The following is a 24,500-nucleotide window of genomic DNA, read 5'->3' as shown; positions in this document are numbered from 1 at the left end:
AAAGTAATAGAGAAGGCACCAGAGAGAATTTTAAGACAATTCCTTCATCTTTAAGAGTGAGTTTCTACCCCTGGAGCGAGTCTACCTGAAGGACTAACCCTGGAGCGAGTCTAATTAACCCTGGAGCGACTCTACCTGAAGGACTTTCAGTGGTATGTCAGCAACTGGGCCCTCCCAACTCACTCTTAGGTGCCCCACTCCTCTACCTCTATTGCTTGTCCTCATTAATTCAGATTTCAGATAAAATAACTATTGATTGAACTGTCAGTTGGCACTCAGCATCAACTCCCACCTCTTTTATGAGTCTTCCAGTACTGTAGAAACGAAAAAGACAAGAACCATACTTCTCAGATCCCCTTGCAGCTAGGTTCTGGGTAACAATTACATACCACCAGTTAAGGATACTCACAAAGGAGGAAGCAAAGTGAAGGCTGTTTCTGCTGGCAAGTAAGGCTGTCGAAAGGCTTGGTGTTCTAGTATCTGCTCACCAGCTTCATATGCAGTTACGGTGGCAGCAGCCTCCTGATCCCAGCAATGAATTCTTGTGTGATGGCTCCACCTCCCACTTCTCCAACCTTTCCAAAAATTATTTAAGTACCTCATTCCCAGTACAAAATCCCTTTCTGCTTAAAATACCCAGAGCTTTGTTTCCTGCACTGGTCTTGGTGGTCCCCTCAACTCCTCAACATCTCTGCCTTCTTGCCACCTCACTCATCTGCAGTGGGTTCCTCCTGAGAGTTTGAAACACACCGGAACAAAAAAACACAACTAGGCATGCTGAGTCCTCTTCACAGAGCTAACTGGAGGCCCAGTCCAGTCCAAGCTTTGTGGAGGTGAGGCCAAGTCTCTTCCCCTTCCCTGAAACCTCTGCCTGACTCTCCATCCTTCTGTCCACAAGTACTCTCCCAGGCACCTCAATTGTTCTCATTCTCCAACTCCAATTCTTTTGGAAATCCTCCTCTCTCCACTTCGATGCAATGCTTCATTTCCTTCATCTTTTACTTAAATTGGCTTAGGTCTCCACTCCCTAAAATACACTGAGACAATGTATTACACAAAAGGAAAACTATTGAGCTAGCTATTTGTTTCCTCATCACTCTCAGTGCTTGGGTGAACACTCAATTCCAGCTGGTGTATTTGACTCCATTAAGCTTAACGCCCTATGTTAGGGTTGCCATGGAAGCCAGAAATAACATTTCAAGCATCTCTCACAGCCTTGGTGACTTTGGTTTCTAGGCTGTTCTACAAATAGTCTTTCTTGTGGCTGATCTTTAAAAATGAAGATCAGTTAATAAGACAGCATGTTTAATGAACTAAAATGGTATTTGTTGCAGACCTGATAATCACAAAGTACTTAGGATATGCATACTTAAAAACCGAAAAGGGGAGCACCTGGATGGTTCAGTTGGTTAAGCATCGGACTCTTGGTTTCAGCTCAGGTCATGATCTCACGAGTTGTAGAGCCTCCACATCTGGCTCTGTGCTTAGCAAAGAGTCTTCTTGAAGATGCTAACCCTCTGCCCTCCCCCCACTCGCGTGCATGCTCTTTCTCTCTGTAAAACTAATCAATCAATCAACTGAAAAGGGAGCTTAAAGATTGGATTCAATTTCCCTATTCCACAAATGGGGAAGATAGATCATGCGGTGAAATGCTAAGGCAGCCTCCTGACTCTCAGGCCACCCCTGTTCCCCCACCCAACACACATTCCCCGTCGAGTTACCCGCTCTCTCCAATTTCAGTTTCCTCCTCTACCAGATGGGGACAATGACTGTATCTGCCTCATGGGGTTGTCATGGGGATTAAGTAAGCAGATGTGTGTAAAGTACTTAGAATGCTTCCTGGCACAAAGTAAGAGTCAACAAATAAATTATTGTTGGTATTATGATTATTATTCCCACCTGGTATTATGTTGAATGCTATACAGAAGCAACATGGCACACCACAGAAATCCCCAGACTGAGAGTCCAGAGGTTCATGTTCTGGTCCCTGCTCTGCCATCAGCTAGGTGACATTAGCCACATAACCTTCTTCTTCTTTTTTGGCCATGTCACTTTGATCTCTAGAGTTGGACTAAATGACATCTCAGCTCCTGTCCATTTCTAGTTGGGTCTAGTTTACACTATGGTGTTAAATAAGTCAAACAGAATTGTTCCTTGGCCTTTATAAATGGTTATGTCCATATCTGTAATGATTTCTGAGCAATAGTTATATATCAATATAATGTTAACCATTCCATGTGTATTAACTCCTTATTTTTCACAACAACCTGTTGTCCCCATTTAACAGGTGGGGAAACTGAGGCACAGAGAGTTTTTTGAATAATTTGCCCAAGGTCACACTATCAGAAAATGGTAGAACCAGGATTTAAATCCAGTAATCTGAGTCTAGTACTCATACTCTTCATGATTAATTAACTGGAAACAATAAACTTACACACTGCAACAGACAAGGGTGCCATCTGATTGACTTTATATTACATTAATGTTCCCTAGTTGTAACTGTTGTTGCTGTAAATCCCAGGAACTGATACTGTTCAAGAAGGTTTTGGGAAACTTGCCACAGAATAAAATAATTCTTAGTTCTTACACTCCAGAAATGATCACCTCTGCCAACATCCCTCACCTCCATGATGGCATTAACTTCCCAACTGGCATTTGCCTTTGCCCCTTTACAGACTATTCTCAATCCAGCAGCCACAGTGTTTCTTTAAATACAAGTGAAATCACCTCACTCCTTTGTTTAAAACCCTCCCAAGGTTCTCTTCTTTCTTAGAGAAAAGCCAAAGTCCTAAAAATGGACCCCAATGGCCCATATGTTACTTCTTAAAGCCACAAGACACTGGCATTGCAATTCTAAACACTTCAGGCATGCTTTTACCTCCTTTTCCCTCAGCCTGGAACATTCTGGATTCAGTGACTTATCCCCTCACTGCCTTTGAGTGCCTATAGAAAGTGCCCCCCCTCTCAATAAGGCCTCCCCCCACCATGATCTAAGCACTCTTATCTTAGCACTCCTATCCCACTTTCTGGCTTTGTTTTTCTTTTCTTTTCTTTTTTTAAGATTTTATTTATTTATTTATTTATTTATTTATTTTTATGATAATCACACACACAGAGAGAGAGAGAGAGGCAAAGACCAGGCAGAGGGAGAAGCAGGCTCCATGCACCAGGAGCCCGATGTGGGATTCGATCCTGGGTCTCCAGGTTGCGCCCTGGGCCAAAGGCAGGCACCAAACCGCTGCGCCACCCAGGGATCCCAAGATTTTATTTATTTATTCATGAAAGACACACAGAGAGAGGCAGGGACACAGGCAGAGGGAGAAGCAGGCTTCATGCAGGGAGCCCGATGTGGGACTTGAGCCCAGAACCCCAGGATCATGACCTGAGCCAAAGGCAGACACTCAACCGCTGAGCCACCCCGGCGTCCCTGACATTCTTTTTTAGTTTTTTTTTTTTTTAACTTGCACCAACCATTTGGATAATTCTTTTTCTTGTCCTTTCATCTCTCACCTTAATTGTTACTGCCTTCTTTCCATTTTGGTTATTTTCAAGAAAATGACAACACTAGAGGTTGACTACTTAAAATTCATTTCTCTCCCCCACCCCTTCCAGCTCCTTTGCCTAAGATCTCAACCAGCAAAGAGCTCCATGAGGGCAGGTCCCATCCTACCTGTGAACAAAGCCAATGGTGATTATCCCACTCTCCAGACTAGGTAGTTGGAGTGAGCCTGTGATCCAGTTTTGGCCAGTGGGGAGTAAGGGAAACTCTCCTGAAATTTCCACAAAAGATTTTGGATCTGATCAAAGGAACAAACCAAGGAATGAAAAAGTCCTCTTTATTCTCTTTGTTCTCTTCCTGACTTGACCATGGCCAAGGAACAAAGTGATGTTTGGAGCTACAGCAGCCATCTTGTGACTATAAGGCAAAAAGCCTTTGAAAGCCAGTCTCCTGGGATGACACAGCTAAAAGCTAGAAGGAGCTCTGGGTTCTATGGCAAAGTTGAGCCCTTGCCACAGACTAGGAATCGCTGACCTCCAGACTTTTTGGGAGATATTTAAATATCTTTTTATAAAACCACTGTTAGCTTAAGCCAATTGCAATCTACCTAATATCCAAAGATTTCACTACTGATACCAAGCTTGTTCCAGAGTAGCTGCCCAATAAAAATGTATTCTATGTATGAAGGAATGAATCTGATGATACAAATTTCAACATTTTAAAAAGTAAACTGTATTGCCCTCTTTGCTAAGCATGCATATTTTCTAAAATGCTCATGTAATCAATTTGATAGAGGTTCTTCTCTAAGACCAATATCTGATTTAAAGTTTAAAGAAAAAAATGCTATTTTTATATCTAAATCAATAGATGCTCAAATACATAAATATAAATTAATAATACTAATGATATTAATAAATGGCATCTCTCATTCATTTATTCAGTATACATTTATTGAGAGGCTACTATGCCAGATGCCTTAGAGCCAAAGATGAAAAGGCCTAATTCCTGGATTTAAAGATGTCACTGTAGAGTGGGGTCTGTTAATTCCACTTTGCAATGTACAAAGGGGTTTTTAATAATAAATTTAAAAATAGACAATAACAACAACAGGCTTTAATTGAATGTTTACTATGTGCCAGGGTCCGTGCCAGCCCTTTATCATTCATTGCACCCTCTTTCCTACTCATTACCATCCCCTTTTACAAGTGAGACAACTGGTGCTAAGGGTGGTTGTGTTACTTCTTTATGGTCACAGAGTGGAAAGCCAGAATTCACACTTATTAAAAGTCAGAGGCTATTATTTTTAAAACCAAGCTGACAAGTGTGATGGCAGGTGTGGGAAGATTCAAGATTCAGTTGACTGGAAGCTTGCAAGAAGATGGGGTGAGGAGATTATTAGAAAAAAAAAAGAAGCCATCTTAGGCTGTCTCTGCAGAGCCAGAGGCTCTAGATCAAGGAATGACAGTTCAGAACACCATTCTGTACTAATTTTTATTATTTGCTGTGTTTTGTTTTTGTTTTTTTTTAAAGATTTTATTTATTTATTCACAGGAGACACACAGAGAGAGGCAGAGAGAGAAGCAGGCTCCTTGCAGGGAGCCTGATGTAGAACTCGATCCCAGGACCCTGGGATCACGACTTGAGCCAAGGGCAGATGCTCAACTGCTGAGCCACCCAGGCACCCCCACCAGTTTGAATTTTTTCTTAAAGATGTATTTATTTATTTATTTATTCATGATAGACATAGAGAGAGAGAGAGAGGCAAAGACACAGGCAGAGGGAGAAGCAGGCTCCATGCTGGGAGCCCAATGCGGGACTCGACCCCGAGACCCCAGGACCGTGCCCCGGGCCAAAGGCAGGTGCCAAACCGCTGAGCCACCCAGGGATCCCCCACCAGTTTGAATTTAAAGGAAACATGGACAGGATTATTTTTCCCTCCTGAACTTTAACCCATAACCAAACTATCAGTTGAGCATCACCAAGGGATGACCCTTTGGATGCCCCTTAGACAGTCCAGCTGAACATGGAGTTTGATCACACAAGGCACTCAAGGTTTGTTAAGTGAATAAAGATTTAGTAGCTGTGGTGGTGTGTGGTAGTTTCACAATACAGTGGTTTGCGGGCAGGGATTATGTCTGCCTCATATGTGTCTGGGGCTTGCCTCAGCTTCGGTGGCTAGCTGGCTGATGGCTTTGTTCCAGCCCTGACTCAGTCTGACCACTGGCTGGGGCAAATGTCTACATGAGAAGAGACTATCTGGTAGGAGGAGAGAGGAGCCCCTCTGAGCCCCAAGAGACTTGGTCCTAAGCCATAGGCATTGCTGGTGAATCACTTCACCTTGAACAAGTAACAATATCTCTGGGCTTTGGTTCTTTCTTCCTAGTTTCTTAACCTTTATTTGTACCAAGGACTTCCAGGTCAGTGTGGTGAAACCCATGCCTAACATAAAACCAATACCCATTAGGATGGCTACTATTTAAAAAATGGAGAATAACAAGTTTTGGTAAAAATATGGAAAACTTGGAACCTTTGTGTATTGCTGGTGGGACTATAAAATGGTGCAGCCACTGTGGAATACAGTTTGGCAGTCTGTCATAAATTTAAATGTAGATGGGGCACCTGGATGGCTCAGTTGGTTAAGCATCTGAGTCTTGATTTTGGCTCAGGTCATGATCTTGGAGTTGTGAGATCAAGCTCTGGTTTGGGCTACACACCCAGCATGGAGCCTGCTTAAGATTCTCTCTCTTCCTCTCCCTTTGTCCCTCTGCCCTTCTTCCCAACACCACCTCCACCCCCACTCATACACTTGGGTTCTCTGTCTCTCACTCACTCAAAAAAAAAAAAGTTATATGTTGAATTACATTTCTTGGCAATTTCATCTTTGATATATATCCAAGAAAAGCTGAAAGCAGGGAGGGACTCAAACAGATACTTGCATGCCAATGTTCATAGCAGCATTATTCAGAGGAGCCAAAAGGCAGAAAAAAACCTGTGTCCATCAACAGATGAATGGATAAACAAAATATCGTATACTCATATAATGGAATATTATTCAGCCATAAAAAAGTTCTGACACATGCTACAACATGGATGAATCTGAAAACATTATGCTAAGTGAAAAAGGTCAGACATAAAAGCAAAATATTATATCACTCCACTTCTTATGTGAGGTTTCTAGAATGGGCAAATCCAAAGAGACAAGAGGTAGAAAAGAAGTTCCTGGGGAAAGGGAACTGAACAGGTAGCTTCTGTTTGGGATGATGAAAAGTTCTGGAAATAGACAGTGATGGTGGTTATACCACAATGTGAATATACTCAATGCCACTGAATTGTACACTGCAAAACGTTTAAGGTGATTAATCTTATGATATGTGTATCTATTACCACAATAAATAAACAAGTAAATGCAAAGGGTAAGAAAGGAAGCCAGTTATTTGAACTATAGTTATCAAGGTATTTAAAAGTTGGAGATACGACATATGGACTTTTAAAAATAACTTTAAATAACAAGGTTGAAAGGTGTAATTTCAAAGTAGTGATGCATGTCAACCGTATTTGGAATTACCTCTGACAGCTATAATGTGCCATGAAAATATCTGTGGTCTCTGTTAGTGACAGAGTACTGCTACTACTCCTGTGGTTTGTGGTTTACGATCATAATAGAAGGAAATGCTCAACTGCAGTTAGAGGTTGGTGAAAGAGTATGTAATTTTTTTTTCCCCATCCAGATTATGGGCCCAATGAAGTCTAGCCAAACAGAAGTCTAGTCTGTTGATCCAATGGTCCCCAGGCTAAAAGCCTCTAAACTAGATGATCTCTAAACTCTCTTCTAGGTAAACTGGTGTGGTTCTAAGAGTGGCTTCAGACTTCACGTATCCATCATAGATAAATTAACTGATCAGATTTTTTTCTTATCTGTAGCTGGGAGTTGTCATCAAATCTACCTCTCGAGGGCTTTGTGAAGAGAAGGGAGGTAAAGGCAAGCAAAAGGTGCTTTCAAAAACTGTAAAGCCCTCTTACAAATGCTAAGTATTATCAGAGAAACCTAACAGTCAATAGAGACCTCTTCCCCTATCCCCAGCACATCACCCCCCAGGTCTCAATGCTACTTCAGAATTTTGGTAGGAGCTTTGGGAACTACAAGAACAAAACACTGAGCATTTTTTGTGAAAGAATACCATGCCTCATGTTAAAAATTGTGTTATGAACTGTATTTTTTATGTATGCCGATGGATCTGAAAATACAGACAAATGCCAATTATCAAAACAGACTCAAGAAGAAATAGGAAACCCAAATAGGCTAATGACTGTTAAAAAAAAATCAAATTAGTTGTCTGATATATCCTCTCTACAGAAGGCATCAAGCCCAGATGGCTTGATGAATACGTTCCACTGGCTCTGGAGGACTTCTCTTGTGGATCCCATAAAAATTTTCCCCCAAAAGACCCATGCTGCCCACAACTAGGGAATCTGCATCAAACCCTAAAACGTGACAGACAGGTAGTGGGCCAGATGTAACTCTGCAATATCATCAGCACCCAAAACAATGCTGTCCTCGCCCGCTACAGATATTCAATGCCTTTCTGTTTAATGAATGAATAAATGATAAAACTGAGGCAAATCATGAAACAAAAAATAATGTATTGGAACTATAAGATTTTGGTACAGAAAAATAGCTAGGGAAAATTAATGGCTTGCCTATTTCTCTTCATTTTGGAAACAAATTAAGTTTGACTGGACCAGGGGAGTGGAGGGGCCTGCTTCCTTCAATAGATGAGACAATCAAATAGGACGCCCCAGGGAGCCTGGTGTCTGGGCATATATGGGTGAATGGTCCCTCTAGGAGAAAGGCACGCTCCCCTGGAGACCCCAGTGATGAGTCCCAAACATTTAAGGATTCTGCATCTTTCACTTAGCCCAGCACAGCGCTTGTAACCTGGGGATTCTCGGTACATACTCATTCAGTGAATGGATCCCGTACACTGAAACAAGCCCTGGTGTCATCGCTAGGGAATCAAGAACTAGAGATGGAAAGCAGCCTCTCACAGCCTTGGCCAGATCTGAGCCCTCTGGACTGGATTCCTCCACAGTTTACATTATGGTCCAACCTGACTTTAAAGGCCCCTGAGGCAAATTTTCCCAGGTTTCTCATGGCCAAATGCCCCACACTGCACATCATGTATCCTGTCTTTCCGAAGGCCCCTCCTGGCTCTGAGCCTATGTGGTCAGATGCCCACATTCCTCTTGTTTCTCCTCTAGACCCTTCCCCTGCATCAGTTCTTTGTACATCCGGCCATCAGCTTCTTCTCTGATGTTTGTACTCCTTGGCTGGCTGCAGCCTTATGATACCATCCTCCCTACTTCCTCCTTGCCCAGCCCCCTGTCCTCTGTGCAGCCAAAGAACACATGGCCCTCCTTTCATCTTTCCCTATAAATCAGCCTCCTCTGGATATATGAAAGAAGGCTTTTCTGAGCTGGTCGTTCTATATCTTGGTTTTTGAAAAAAGTCTTACTCGGACTTGGCTTCACATCCTGGCTACAATGTACTGGTTTCCTATCTCCAGATCTCCAGCCCTCCAGATCTCCAGCCCCCGGATGTTGGCTGTCCGACCCACCACGTTCGTCTGACCTGCTTTATGGACTCAGAAACATCCACATCTCTGAGATCTTTGAGCGTGCTTCGCTGGCATATGTAACAGTTATATCACCCTGAAATGGGAATACAAAGTGAATCAGAGAGGAAAAAGAAGCTATTTAGCAAAGTGTCAGGGAAGACACACTGTCCTCTACAAATGAAAGCAAAAGGCAGAGCAACTTGTTAGGAGCTGAATCGTGTCCCCCACAATCCATAAGTTGAAATCTTAAACCCTTGTACCTCAGAATTGTGACTGTATTTGGAGATGGGGTTCTTAAAGAGGTCATTTAAGTCAAAGGAGATCATTAAGGTGGGTTCCGATCTACTATGACTGGCATCCTTATAAGAGGAACCTTAGATGTAGAGACAGTTACAGAGGGAAGACCACGTGAGGACACCGGGAAATGGCAGCCTTCAGCAAGCCTGGGAAAGAGGCCTCAGAAAAAAACAAAATTTTGCCAACACCTTGATGGATTTCTAACCTCCAGAAAGGTGAGAAAATAAAAATATGGTGTTTAAGGTACCCAGTGTATGGTACTTTGTTATGGTGGCCCCAGCAAACTAAGTCTGTAATATTTCCTCTCAAAAATGCATGAAATATGTATAAGTTGATCACTCAGGCAACTTTTGAAATTAGCTCCTCTTGTATTTTCAGTATCTAGTGGTCATTAAATATTTAAACATGAATTTTTAAAGGTAAAGATTATTCTTTATAACCATTTCAAAAGAATATAAAATATTCTTTTAATATTCTCAGTGGGGTCACGAAGAAAGATAGAAGAAAGCATTTAATCAAATTTGTGAATGATACTAAATTGCTACGTTAAGCAGGAGAAAGATATTAATCAAGAATGAATAACTTAAATGAAGAAGATAAAATTTAATATAAAAAATTTAAAGTATCCTACTTAGGTTAAAAACTCCTGTTCTGGGATCCCTGGGTGGCGCAGCGGTTTAGCGCCTGCCTTTGGCCCAGGGTGCGATCCTGGGGACCCGGGATCGAATCCCACATTGGGCTCCCGGTGCATGGAGCCTGCTTCTCCCTCTGCCTATGTCTCTGCCTCTCTCTCTCTCTCTCTCTCTCTCTCTGTGTGACTATCATAAATAAATAAAAAAAAACTCCTGTTCTATGATGGCTATTAAGCCATGGATAGTAAAGGTCTAGTCATATTCACTGACTACAAGCTGTACAGAATTAACCAAAATCGTGAATACAATTAACCTGTAATCATTCTTTTCATTCATTCATTCAATTAACATTGCCAGAAGTGAAACCCAGGGATTCAACAAATTATTATGTTGCCAATCACTAAAAATTTCTCAGTTTCTCCCTTGCTTAATATATGTTATTGGAAAGGCTTATTAAATAAATAAATAAATAGCTCCTAAGGCAGATTGCTCTTGGAAAGCAAATATTCAGCTTTTTTTTTTTTCTTAATAGGAAAGTTCTTATCTCTTAGTTCAATTCCTAATTCTGCAGGCAACTCCATGGAACATGAGGGCTCACAGATCAGAGATTTATTTAAGCCCCTACACAAGGCTTCTCACATCCCCCAAGCCCAAGGAAGCAAGCTGTTTCCTTCCTGGGCTAATTTGGTGGTTGAAGAGTTTCCTATGGAAGGAAAACTTGTTTCTTTGAAAGCATAGGTGTTTGGTTCTCTGTCTCCTCTGTAAGGTCCTGATAACAAGCCTGGACTCCTCTGTAACACAGCCTTCAGAGAGCCTTTCTACTTTCCCAAGCTAAACATCCTTAGGTCTTTCGAATCTTTTCCATATGCTCTAGCTTCAGAAACCTTCAACAGCCTGGCGGCTCCTCTCTAGATACTCCTCTTTGTTCACGTGTTAGCTCACTTACTCCTCTAGGTATTTATCGAGCACTTCTTGTATTCCTGCCCGTTACTAATCACTGTCGCTACAACAGAGACGATGAAGCAGGCAATCCCTGTACAGGCTGTAAGTGCAATGCGGGGACATCTGGCAGGCCGGGGGAGTGTACTGCTGAGGGACTAAGTCCCAACCTAAAAGACTAGGAATGCTTACACTGAGCCCTGAAAGATGAGTCCAATTGGGTTAGATAGAACAGAAGAGGTAGGGTTCCGGAAAAGGGTTTGAACAGAGGAAAAGGCACATTGTATTCTCACATCCCACCTCTGCAGCTCAATGGTTATATGACTTTGAGCAAGACATTTAACCTCTCTAAGCCTTAGTTTCTTCATCTGTAAAATGGGGATAATATGTGCAGAGTGAAGTGTGAGCTGCCTAGTACAGTGCCTGACACATAGTAGACGTTCTCCTCACACCTCCAAAAAAAGACACCCCTCATTATCATTACTTTACTTATTAACATCAGTTAGGGAGACCTGGGGCATGACTGGCCAGAGGGGTAAGATTGTATGCCTTGCCCTCTGACAGGACAAGCCATCAAAGAAGAGAAAATTGGCTATGCCACCCACAGAGAGGATGTCCCCCACTGCCAACCCTACTCACATACACACTGCAGGTGGCAGACATACGGGCAAGCTGAGGATAAAACATTCTGGAACTGAAGAAGGAAATGAGGAAAGGAGAGAGAGATTCAAGAGGGAGAGATAAAGGAGAGTTACGGAGAAGGAAGGGGTTAGAGAGTTTAATAGAGAAAAGAAAAGAAAGAAGGGGAGAGAGAGAATCTGTAGGAGAAAAGAAATCAAGTTATTTATTCACTGGCTAGGAAAGCTTTTAACTTTGCAGCTTATTGCAAATCAGATACTATGCTTTTTTTTAATTCTTCCAGTATTAATTACAAGATAGGAATGAGGAATTCAGTTTATACAGTTTATTAAACATGAATGGTAAGAGGGACATTGGTTTACACAAGTAGAGAGCACAGGCATGACCAGATGCATTTCACCCATCTGGGCTGAGCAGCAGCCAGGCAGCCCCCACCAAGTCCTATCTGCAGCTGCAGGGGGGCTGAGGAGGGGCTGTGCTTTCATGTCAAAGGACTTTATTTTTGGAAAGTCTCTGCTATAGTGAAAACAATTTGATAGGCTCTACCCATCAACCTTCATTTTTATAATCAGGTCTGATGACAAAGACACACCCCAGCCACCTGATTATTTAGATGTGTGTTAACCACTCTGCTGTTAAGAGGCTGGCTCTCCATGGGGGGGAGGGGGGGCGGAGGCCCACCTTTGCCAACTTCCCCGGGTAGAAAAATGCTAGCAGGAGGGGTGGGCCCGGCTTCCAGTTAGTTACACTCTCCAACTGCAGTCTTTCTAGCAGCTGTTACTCATCCCTGCACTGTGTTTCTGGCTCATGTCCCACAGCATCTCCTCCCAAGATCTTTTCCTGCTGCATGGGCACCACCTTCTAGAGTTCTCTTCTAGACTGGTTCTCAAACTGAAATCGCCAGAAATGCAACCTCTCAGGTCCCAACCCAGACCTCCTGAACCAAACACTCTGAGGTCAGGGACCAGTAGTGTGTGTTCTAATAAGCTTCTCAGGAGCTTCTGATGCACAATAAAGCTTGAGCAACACTGCTTTACTGCCTCATCACCCTGCCCCTGTCCCCCTGCCTTATCCCCCTGCCCCATTCCCCTGCCTGATCCTACCACTTCCCAGTCCGCCTGCTTGATCTCACTGCTCCACCCCACCCCTGCCTGATACTATTGCCCCAACAAACCCTACCTGATCCTACTGCCACACCTCTGCTCCCTGCTTGATCCTGCTGTGCCCTCTACCACCCTATCTGATCCTACAGCTCCACTGCACCCCCTGCCTGATACTGCTGTCCCACCCCTCTCCCCTACTTGATCCTACCGCCCACCCTCCTACCTGATTCTATTGCCCCACCTTTTCTGTGTCAAAACTTCTCCTTCCTCAGCCTCCAGAATAGGATTCCACCTTGCTCTCCCAGATGGAGAAAGTGAAAGAAAACCAAAGATTACACTGGAGGTTTCACCATAGGAGCCAGAGAAGGGACATCAGGAGGCACGGAATCAATAATGTCATCACATCCTAGATGAGACCTGAAGGTCACTGACTTCAACCACTTCCCTTTCTAAATGAACACCCTGGAGGACAGAGCAACTTGCCCAGTGTCACCTGCTAAGTAGAAGTGGAATCAACACTGGAAATATCCAAACGGAAATGAAATCAACCATCTGTACATCTCATCTACTCAGTTGTTCAACAAGCACTGAGCTCTGCTGTGGGCTGGACCAGCACCAGGGCTTGAGGTCCTCAGACCCCAGGGTAACCAGCAGCAGTGGCAGTAGCACCTCCAAATATAGATGGGCATTTCATGGTCTGCTCAAAAACTGCTAAGGGAGCAATTTCGAGTGGGAGGTGCCTTTTTCTTTGTTAAAAAACACCTCTTCCCCTAAGCCACACATCTTCTCCCTAAGAGGGGTGAGGGTGGGAGTGGGCACCTATTGCTTAACTTCTCTGGGCCTGGGCATCCTCTTCTGAAAGTGAGATAAACCAATAATCCGCCTTCCAGTGTTTTGTCTTTTTTCTCTCAGATTAAATGAGCTAGTATGTCCCTACTCACAGCAGGGGCTCCATAAATGAGAGCAACCTTCAGAAGTGCTGTGACACATGAGAAACAGTTTTTATTTTTTTTTTAAGATTCTATTTATTTATTCATGAGGGACACACAGAGAGAGGCAGAGACACAGGCAGAGGGAGAAGCAGTTTCCCCACAGGGATCCTGATGTGGGACTTGATCCCAGAACCCTGAGATCATGCCCTGAGCCAAAGGCAGACACTCAACCATTGAGGCACCCAGGAGTCTCAAGAAACAGTCTTTACCTTCAAAAGTGTATAGTCTAAAGGTAAAAACGAGACAAGTACAAAAATAACTAAAATAGGAATCCATCTGGGGTAAGTGCCACTGGTACTCCTTGGAATATAAGGCACCTTTACAGAGGACCTGCGATGTACGAGGCCCATCCCAAGAGGGTCCTGCCCGCCTGGGAGAGGGAGGAGCTGGCCCTTGAGCTGGCCCTGGCTGATAACAGGCCTTGGCCAAGGGAAGATATGCCAGGTAGAAGAAAGAGGGTGAACAAAGCCCCTGCAAGCTCAGGGAAGGAGACAAAGTTCAAATCTTGATTAAGTGGCTTCAGGGTGTGTAAGACTTGTGGCCTCAATGGGTCTGTCACTCCAGGAGCCAAAAACTATGGCATCTGCTGTCCTCCCTCACTGAGGGTGCCAGCACATGTCAATTAGGAGGATTGTTTTAGGATGTGGAAATTCATTTACTGGCAGCTAATGCTGAAAATGTTAATAATTATCAACAGAGACAAAAACTTCCATTGGCAACAGAGAGTAGGACATTCTGACACTTAATTCTCTTGGTTGGTCCGTTCCTTCAGTCACATTGCTAATTTAGGAGGTTTCAGGTTCTTACATGAAACACACTGCAATTTTACTAACATTCTCATGTCAGGTTTACTTAGAAATGTATGCAGAAATAAAAATAAGTCCCTCATAAGTCCTGTGATTTCCAAGGAACAGAACTTGGGGCTGTATACAGTGAGTTCTTACATTGTCTTCATTAGCTTTATTTTTAAGTAGTAAATGAACCATGGTGAAGAAATTTCACTAAATTTTGTAGCCTCTACCCCTGAACACCTCTTGAATTTTTCCTAGCAGAGTATGTGCTGGCAGGGGTGGGGTGTGTGTGTGGGTTCTGCTCCCACCACCCCTTGACCATACTATTGGGCCAGCCTCCTTGAAAATCTCTATCTCCCACTTAAAACATTCTCTTTTAAAACACACACATGAATTCTGTGTGGATCAGAAGAGAAAGGAAAAGGTTTTGAGGTTCATTAGGAGAAACGAAATGAGCTAGATTGGTAAATTTAGAAAAGAAGGCAGATGTCAACAAGACCTCCTAAAAGACAACAGGTAGAGCCAGCCCTGGGAAGCATAGACAGTTTGTTCATTCTCCATCTAGGAGTGAGGGGAGTCAGGAGTACGGGAGAAGTTGGGGCAAAGGGGTTAAGGTTTCCAAAAGGCTAATAGGAATCCACTGGTTGCCCTGGCAATAGGTCCACCCCCAAACAGCAATATAGGAAAGAGAAAAAATGCAAAATTGCACACAAGTAAAACAGACAGTAATCAAGTGTGGAGGCCACATGACTCCTGGTTATGGACCTTTAAGGCAACCTAAGGAGGAGTTTGGGTGTTGGGGAGGGGATGTGTGCCACTGATAAAGAATGACTACAAAGCATATGAATTTGGAGGCTTTCATGGGCTTCTCCTCTGGGCACAGTGCACCTGCAGCCCCAACTCCATTGGCTAGCATGGTTGCCCGGGAGGGACTTGGGGCTGGAGAAGGGGCTGGTAACCTACACATGTAGTCTCTCCCCCCCCTTTGCCACAGCCCATAGAGGCTGAGGCAGTCCAGATGTCAGAGTGAGTGGACTGAGGGTCAGCACTGATCACTACTGTTGCCTGCTAAAAGTCTTCCAGGGTTCCCATCTCTGACAAATGAAGCCCAAACTCTTTGTCAGGGCCCCACAGGCCCTGGCCCTCAGTGATTTGGTTCCCTCCTTCAGGCCTGTTTCCAGCTTAGACCACCAGCCTCACAGATGTGGCAGTCCCCAGTGCCTGGCCAGATCCCACCTGCATGCTCTAGCCTCACTCCTTCTGCCCCTCAGGGAGGATCTCTGTCTTCACTAGGAATGCTGCCCTAAACCAGCTGTTTTCAAAGTGTGGTCTGGGGATCCCTAAGGGTCCCTGAGATCCCTTCAAAGGCCCGTAGGTCAGAACTATATCCATAATAGCATGAATGTTTGCTTTTTATATTCTTATTTTCTCATGAGTACATAAAGCGTGAAAAATGTATTAATGTGGCTTTAGTCTCCACATTGCAAATAACCTTTAAGAAACTATAATTTGTCAAGTTTTGGTGTCATGTCAAAAGAGGATGTTCACAATTATATAAAAAGGCTATTAAAATGCTTCTCCTTTCTCAGACTGTGTATCTGTGAGGCCATATTCTCTTCACGCAGTCCAACCAAAACATTATGAATGGATAAGGTAAGAATCCAGCTGTCTTCGAATAAGCCAGACAGTAAATCAATCTGTAAAGATGTAGAACTGTGCCATTCTTCTATTTTTTTTAACTTAGAAAATGGCATTTTTATACATGTATTTTTATTTATGTTATGGGTTATGTTGTGAGTTTATTATTGTCATTTTTAAATTAACTAATTAATTCATATATATTTAAGTTCTCCATTTTAATTTATAATCCAGGAAATATCAATAGATGTAGCCCTCATAAACAGAAGCCCTTTGGGATCCTCAATAATTTTTTGCTGTAAAAGGATCCTGAGACCAGAATGCTTGAGACCCACTGCCTTGTGCTGAGTGTACAGAGTAGGGCTACCACCCAGCTAATGTTGCTTCTGTTGCTCATTGATTCCACCAAATTAATGATCTATTTACACATTTGTCTCCCCTACCACACACATGCTTCCTGAGGGTGGCTGTTGTTCTTAAACCCCCTACATCTGCCACATAGCAGATACTCCAGATGAATGAATGAGGTAGGAGATAAGCCCATGTGGACACACGTCACTGACTACCACCTGGGCAGCCTGCAATCATTCATAGCAGGGGCAGATAAATACATGCCTTATTTTTTTATTTTACTTTTTTATAAAGATTTTATTTATTTATTCATGAGAGACACAGAGAGAGAGAGAGTCAGAGACACAGGCAAAGGGTGAAGCAGGCTCCCTGCAGGAAGCCCAACATGGGACCCAATCCTGGGACTTCAGGATCATGCCCTGAGCCAAAGACAGATGCTCAATCACTAAGCCACCCAGGTGTCCCTCATTATTTTTTTTAATTGGCTTAAATTGTTACTGGAACTCTGACTTGAATTTACACATAAAATATAAACTTTAGGGTGGGGGGATGGGGTGACTGGGTGACAGACACTGAGGGGGGCACTTGACGGGATGAGCACTGGATGTTATGCTATATGTTGGCAAATCGGCTCCAATAAAAAAATACCAAAAAAATATAAACTTAAAAAAAAATCAGAACATTCAAATGAAGAATTAACCTAAGCAACAATTGTTTCTCTGTTAAACTTTCAGAGACACCCCTGCAAGTAAGTAACTAGTGAAATCCTTCATTCAGGGCATACCTTAAATACAGCCACCATGATTTGCCACAAAAGTGAAACGTGCCTGGGCAATCGTTAGAACATCAAAACCAAGAAGCCAAGAAAAGGGAACACTCAACACGGAAGACATCATATTCTAAGAATAAAGAGAAAGTCACAGAACAGGGCAAGGACTACAGTGAATGTGGCTTCTGCGGCTTTGTTCCCTGTCAGAGGAAGACCAAAAGCAGGTGACACTTGAGAATCCAGGCCAAAGTTGTGGTGTTTGCCTTCTGGCTTCATGATTCTCATTCAAGCACGTTCACGAGTCCAGCAGCCTCCAGCATGTCCGGGAGCGGCCCCTGGCACTCTCGGGGGCAGGGAGATGTACGATGTCCCATTCTCCCCCTAGGCCCTGGTACATTCTCTGGCAAAATGAGGAACGGGATGGGAGAGGTGTGGGGAGGGGAATTCCGGTGGTGTAATACTGGAGGTGGGTTGATGCCTTTGGCTTCTCTGATTTCAGAAGACAAAAAGTTTCTACTTCAGAGCCTGAGCTTGGGGCCAAGGAGAGGGCAGTGAATGCTGCCAGCTAGGGAAGACCCAGTGTGTGAGGGGAGGTATTTAGGGCCAAGAGGACTATGCTTCTCCAGCTAAGTGTGTAGTGGCTCATTCTGAAAGCCCCATCAGAAACCCAGCTGTGCAACTGCTGGTGGTGCAGTAGGATCAGGCATGCTCAATCTGTCTCTCTCTCTCTCCGTGAGCATCTGTGTGCGCATACATACATACATACATACATGTATATACATGTTTATCACCTTGAAGTTTGTGGGGGGTTTTAAGATTTTAAGAGGCAGAAGGTGAGGAGGAAGCAGACTCCCCTGCTGAGCAGGGGGCCCAATGTGGGGCTTGAGCCCAGGAACCTGGGAGCATGACCCAAGCCAAAGGCAGACACTTACTTAACCAGGGGATCCACCCAGGAATCTCTTGAAATTTGTTTTTGAAAAGCTCTTCCTTCAGTGTAATAAACATCCCCCAATCCTTGCCACACTTGGCAAAAGTCCTATGTTTATGTCACTATGGAAACAGAGAGTCTCCAAAGACTGAAGACATGGCAGGTCCAGGATCATGGGGCCATCATTTAGTTAACATCAGTAAAGATGCTAACCTCTCAAAAGAGTGTGTTGGGTTCCCCTGGTCTCTGATTATGATTTTGAATGCTGAGGCTGCAGGGGAATTGGGCATTTCGCTCAATGACCTTTGTAGGCAGCCAGATTCTGTCAGCCGGCTGACAGGCTATAAAACATAGTTTCAGAGAACTTCAAAGAGTGACCATGATAGTAATGCTATCATTCACTGCATACCTTCAATTTACATTTATTATTTATTATTATTTATTTTCTCCTTACAAAAATATTCCCAGGTCAGCATTAGCATTCCCATTTTATGGGTGGGGAACTGAACTTCAGAGGGACAACACTGCCTAAGTATACACATCTGGTAAGCCGTCAGAGCCAGGACTTGAACCCAGGTCTTGCCAAAACTCATTCTCTTTCCACTGGCCAATGTTCTTATTCCCTCCACATCCTGGGCTTACCAGAGCCTGCATTTACAACCAGCTTCATTTATCCATAATCTGTGTGTTCTCATGATCTTTCCTTTTTCTTGGAGAAAGAGAAAAATCCACCTGAAGAAAACATGTTCATAACAGAACCTCAATATTCTCTCTTCCTGATATCTTGACAGTGTCCCCACCTCTTTTCTGCAGCTGCTCCCACCTCCTAAAAACCTCCTGCTCTTTTCCCCCTGCTGTCAAACAGGGAAGCATTATTAACACAGATTAGTTGGACAAATCCAATAAAAAAAAAAACCTCTCATAACACCCTTGTCCAGACAAGTACAACCAGGCCCTTTTTAGATCTTTTCCTTGCATATTGGAGAAAAGCCATGAGCCTCAGATTAAATGGAAGGCTTTGAAACAGAAAGGTTTCAGTTTCATTTTGAAAACTGCATGCAAAAAAAAGAAAGAAAGAAAGAAAGAAAACTGCATGCACTCCTGGCTGACAAGACCCATTCCCTCCCAGCACCCCCCCCACCCTCCCGCCCTCACCCACCCACCCGGAGACCCAGGGATAGGAGGGCTTCCCGAATGACATGTATCCATCCCCGGGTGTGGAGGTCCACACTTGACCACCTCCTCCTGCTTGCTGCATAGGTAGAGCCCCTGTCACTCACCCAGGAGGGCCGTCTGGGGGTGGGTCCAAGCATGTCTCCCTCTGGAGATGGACCTCCGGGGAGTCCGCTCTTTGGCCTCAGCAGGGAGGACAAGGAGGATCTGTCCGAGGACCAACAGAAAGCAGCCCACCAGCATCTTTTCCATTTTCAGGAAGAGGAAGAAGGTAAAGCTGTGACAAATAGGAGAAAGAAGCAGGGTGAGATTTCCAGGTCTATTTGAACTCTAGGGGCTACAGACCTGCTGTGCCGAGTATCTTTTTCAGTATCGAAATGCCACTTGTCCATAAAAATGCCATTTACGTGTTTCATCCTTAAGAAGTCAAGTAACTTCCAATGGTAGGTTCTTGGATACTCTACGCAGGGTATGCATATTAAAATTTTTTCATCACTTTCATTTCTGTAAGACTGAATGGAAAACTTGACAGGGGGAAAAAAATCTGTCCTAAAATTTTTCCTCAATTATTTATTATCAATTATTATAATCATATCTTGGATTTGGAAAAGGAAAAACTATATCTGAAGATTCCAAGTAACATATTCTTTCAGCCTAATAATAGTGTATGGTACAAATTACTATATATAAATTCCCAAGGGATCAATGTATGACTGATACAAGGTAGCATCACATAGCAAGCCTCCCAGCCTCCCTGCCTCCCACACACATCTATTAAGAGGCAGCATGGGGCAGTAGTTAAGTGCTTGGACTCTGGCACCAATCTTCCTGGCTTTGAATCCTGACTGACATTCACTGTGTATGACCTTGGCCAAGCTACTTACCTCCTGAGCCATGTGGGACTATGGGATAATATTAGTTAATTGAGTGAATTTATACACACTCAGAATAGTGCCTGGCACACATGGGGAAGTGGGCACAAGCAAATGAGCAAAGGAGCTAGGGGACCAGAGAAGAATAGGATCAAACCCGGTGTTGAACAGGAAGCTCTTAGGTGCATAAGGATTCTAACTCTGAATTGAGTTCCAGGGATCTGCAGGAGCAAGGGGATTTTCTTTTCTTTTTTCTTTTTTTTTTTTTTTTATAAATTAATTTTTATTGGTGTTCAATTTACCAACATACAGAATAACACCCAGTGCTCATCCCGTCAAGTGTCCCCTTCCGTGCCCGTCACCCATTCACCCCCACCCCCCGCCCTCCTCCCCTTCCACCACCCCTAGTTCATTTCCCAGAGTTAGAAGTCTTTATGTTCTGTGTCCCTTTCTGATATCTCCCACACATTTCTTCTCCGCAAGGGGATTTTCAACCAGAGAAGCACTCAGTCTACCAGAACAGCATCGCCTTTACCGCTTTTCTGTATTGGTGCTGGAGGCTGGCTGGCATAAAGGCTCACTAGGACTCTAAGCAGGGAAGCGACATGGTCAGAACCAGGTTTCCCCAGGATGGCCAATCTCCATGCTCCACGTGGGATGACAAAGGTACTTGGCCACATGGTGAGTGATAGCAAGATTATTTTGCTTGGGAGCACCTGGGGGGCTCAGGTGGTTAAATATCTGACACTTGATTTCAGCTCAGGTCATGATCTCAGGATCATGAGATCAAGCCCTGTGTCAGGCTCCTTGCCCGGCATGGAACTGGCTTGAGATTCTCTCTCTCTCTCTGTGGGTCCCTTCCTATTACCTCCCTCACTATTTCTCTTTCTCTTTCTCTCACTCAAGTAAATAAATAAATCCTAAAAAAAAAAAAAAAAAAAAAAAAAAAAAAAAAAAAAAAGACTGTCTTGCCTGGCTAAACTTCATGGAGAAGGTAATGTCCTGAGACTAGGTTTAAATTTATTCTCTCATTTTCTATGAATATAATGAGTGTCATTGCAATTTATTAATTTATATAAATTAGGTAGGGAGGGGAAAGATTTAAAGAGGAACAACATTTAAGTAACATCATTTGCATGTCAAATCTTTACTAAGTCCTTGTTTCATGCTTGGCAATTTCACCCAACTGACTTCATTTAATCTTCATATCTATCTCGTAGAAATCAGAATTATTACTTCTGCTTTTTAGAGATAAGGACACAGAGGCTCAGAGAAGCTCAGTAACTTGATCAAAGTCACACAGCTACAGTAAGTAGCAAAGCAGGGATTCAAACCCAGGGAAAGCAGGTCAATTTACCAATTCATTGACTAACAGAAAGCCCAGTCAGCAGTCAGCTGCAAGCCAAATCCCTAGAAAACAATTTGTGAAAGAGTATAGCTGTGAAAGAGTATAGCTGTCAGAGGCAGGAACAGGATGGGGCCAGGGCAAGGATTATCTCCTAAAACTTAAAAAAAAAAAAAAAAAAGACAAACTCAGTAATTAGTGAATTATTCTTTCAGCAAATTGCTCTCAGGAATTGACCTGGAGATAAACCAGGCTGTCAACCTTCAAAGTCCACAGTTTCTCACACTTGCTGTATAGAACTAACTCACTTTCCCCTGTGCATTAAAATTATATTAAAACTAGCAAATATTTATTCAGCACGTACTGTGTGCCAGGCACTGGGCCAAATGCTTTAAATGTATTAAGTCATTTAATTTGAACAGTAACTCAGAGAAGGTAGATAATTTACCTCAGGTCGTGCAGCTGATAAAAGAGGTGAAGCTCCAAAGCAGGCTGGCTCATTACTGATAACTACTGCCCCCAACTTTTTAAATGAATTAAACTCTTCACTAATTAGATTGGCCCCTTTTTATAGCTGTAACCGAGATTCCTTCTGAGAAAAGGAAGAACACTTAGAAGATTTTGCCTCTCTCCCTGGTTTTAAATCTACTATTTGCTTTCAAGCTTCCTGGGTATGTATCACATTTTATATGACATTGTAAGTGTGTTATGTCATTTATATGTGATTTATTATTTTACTGCTTTCCCCTTTTTTGTCCAAACTGAAAAAATACCAAGTCCCCCTTTATTTCAAAACTATACAACATGTGCTCTAGGCCTACTGCCGACCTGACATATTTGCATTTATATCCAAACATTTGAGACATGACGTGATGGGTGATTACCATTTTCAAAATAAACAATACCATTTCATGTGGTTGAGTTTACTGCTGATTTCAAGAACTGCTTGTGTTTTCAGGTCACCATCACTAACCAAAAGGCACTGAGGATAGATGAAGGGTAGGGCGTGAAAAATAAACAGAACATGGGGCACATGGCTGGCTTGGTCAGTAGAGCATGAGACTCCTGATCTCAAGGTGGTGAGTTCAAGTCCCATGTTGTGCATAGAGCTTACTTAAAGAAAAAGAAAACACAGAACCAAGCATTTCTAGGTGTCTTAACACTGAGCAGGTTACTCCTATCCTCTCAGTGCCTCAGTCTCCTCATCTTTAAAGTGGGAATAAGAAATAGGCCTGGTTTTGTACGGATTAAATGAGTCCATATATATAAAGCACAGAGAACACTGAATGGTACATAGTAAGGGCTCAGTAAGCTACTTGCTGTATTCTTATCAATATGCGATCAAACCAAGTAATGTAAAGTACACATTGTTCATTTTGTCATATTAACCCATTTAACGCACATCAAATTGACCAGTATAATAGAATAATGACATGCAAATATATAACTTAAAAATACATGTTAGTATCGGAAAATATTGAAAACTCTTTCTTCAAAATGCAATGGCATGGCAAGTCACAAGCTGGTAGAAAAGATTTGTACAACCTATCTAATCTGTTATTTATATCTGACTATATAAACTCTTAAAAACTCAATAAGAAGAAGGCAAATAGCCCATCTGAAAATATGTGAAATATCTGAACAGTCACATCAGCAAAGAAGATATTTGGATGACAAATAGTCATATGAAGACATGTTCAACATTCTTAGTCATTAGAAAAATGTAAATTAAAACCACAGTGAGATTCCATGACAAATCCATTAGAAAAACTAAAATTAAAAAGACAGATATAACCAAATATTGGGAAGATGTGGAGAAATGAAAACCCTAATACATTGCTGGTAAGAATACAAAATGGTGCAGCCACTCTGGAAAACAAATCGCCAGTTTCTCATGAAGTTCAATATACGTTTGCTAAATGATGCAGCACAGGTGACCAGCTGTCCTGGTTTCCCAGAACTGTCCATGTTTGAGCACTGAAAGTTCTGCATCAGTCCTAGAGAGATTGAGAGATTTCATCTTGCCACCAGCAACCCCAATCCTCAGAATTTACCCCAAAGATAGGAAAACATATTCACACAAAGACTCATACTCAGATGCTCATAGAAGCTTTATTTATAAAAGCTAAAAACAGGACACAACTCAAATGTCCACACACTGATGAATGGAAAATAAACTGTAGTGCATCCACACAATGGAATACTACTTAGCAATTAAAGGTTGAATCTTAAAATAATTATGTTGAGTGAAAGCAGCCAGATACAAAAAGACCATATACTATATGATTCTATTTATGTGACATTCAGTAAAGAGAAACAGTATATGACAAAAAGCAGATCAGTGGTTCCAGGGCCTGGGGCTGGGTAAAGATCAGCTACAAAGGGACACAAGGGAAATCTGGGTGGGTGGGTGGATGATGAAAGTGTTTATATCACAAGTATGGTGGAGGTCACATGACTCTATGCATTTGTCAGAACTCATCAAATTGTCCCCTAAAAATAATGAATTTTATTGTATGTAAGCTATACTTCAAAAAAGCTATTTGAAAGAAACCAAAGGAATGGGGAAAGAATATTGTATACAGGCCAACATAAAACCAGTATGACAATGTTAATACAGGCAAGATAGATTTTTTTTTTAAAAAATGCAGTGGCAGTGAAACAAGAAAAAAAGGTCAGTGCATGGAACCCATATTAATAATGTTTCTCGCTGCGCACTTAGAGCTGCTTGCATTTGAAGAGCAGGAGCCAGTTCTAGCTGGGAAGTGGACTGATGCTTGAGAAACAGTTCCTTTCATGTATGTGCATAGGGGGATTGTTGTGCTGGGAAACAGAAGTTAATTCAATCTGAACAGATTCCATGAAGCATTTAGGGGCACAGAAAGAATATTTCTTAAAAAATACAACAACTTGGACT

At 42.7% G+C, this 24,500-nt stretch overlaps 1 protein-coding gene across 2 annotated transcripts in view; it reads right to left on the bottom strand.

The window, feature by feature from the left end:
• Positions 1 to 24,500, bottom strand: part of MATN2 (matrilin 2) — a 136,252-nt gene that overhangs the window by 105,553 nt on the left and 6,199 nt on the right. For both annotated transcript variants that reach the window (XM_055303433.1, XM_055303434.1), the window contains exon 2: positions 19,474 to 19,643. In XM_055303433.1, the coding sequence (XP_055159408.1) occupies positions 19,474 to 19,618 (145 nt within the window). In that variant the 5' untranslated portion in view covers positions 19,619 to 19,643. The remainder of the gene's footprint in view (positions 1 to 19,473; positions 19,644 to 24,500) is intronic.

The sequence above is a fragment of the Nyctereutes procyonoides genome, unplaced genomic scaffold (genome assembly GCF_905146905.1).
Source record: "Nyctereutes procyonoides isolate TBG_1078 unplaced genomic scaffold, NYPRO_anot_genome, whole genome shotgun sequence".
In the NCBI taxonomy this organism is placed as follows: domain Eukaryota; kingdom Metazoa; phylum Chordata; class Mammalia; order Carnivora; family Canidae; genus Nyctereutes; species Nyctereutes procyonoides.
The sequence above is the reverse complement of the archived record's forward strand: the minus strand, read 5'-3'. Positions and strand labels throughout refer to the sequence as shown.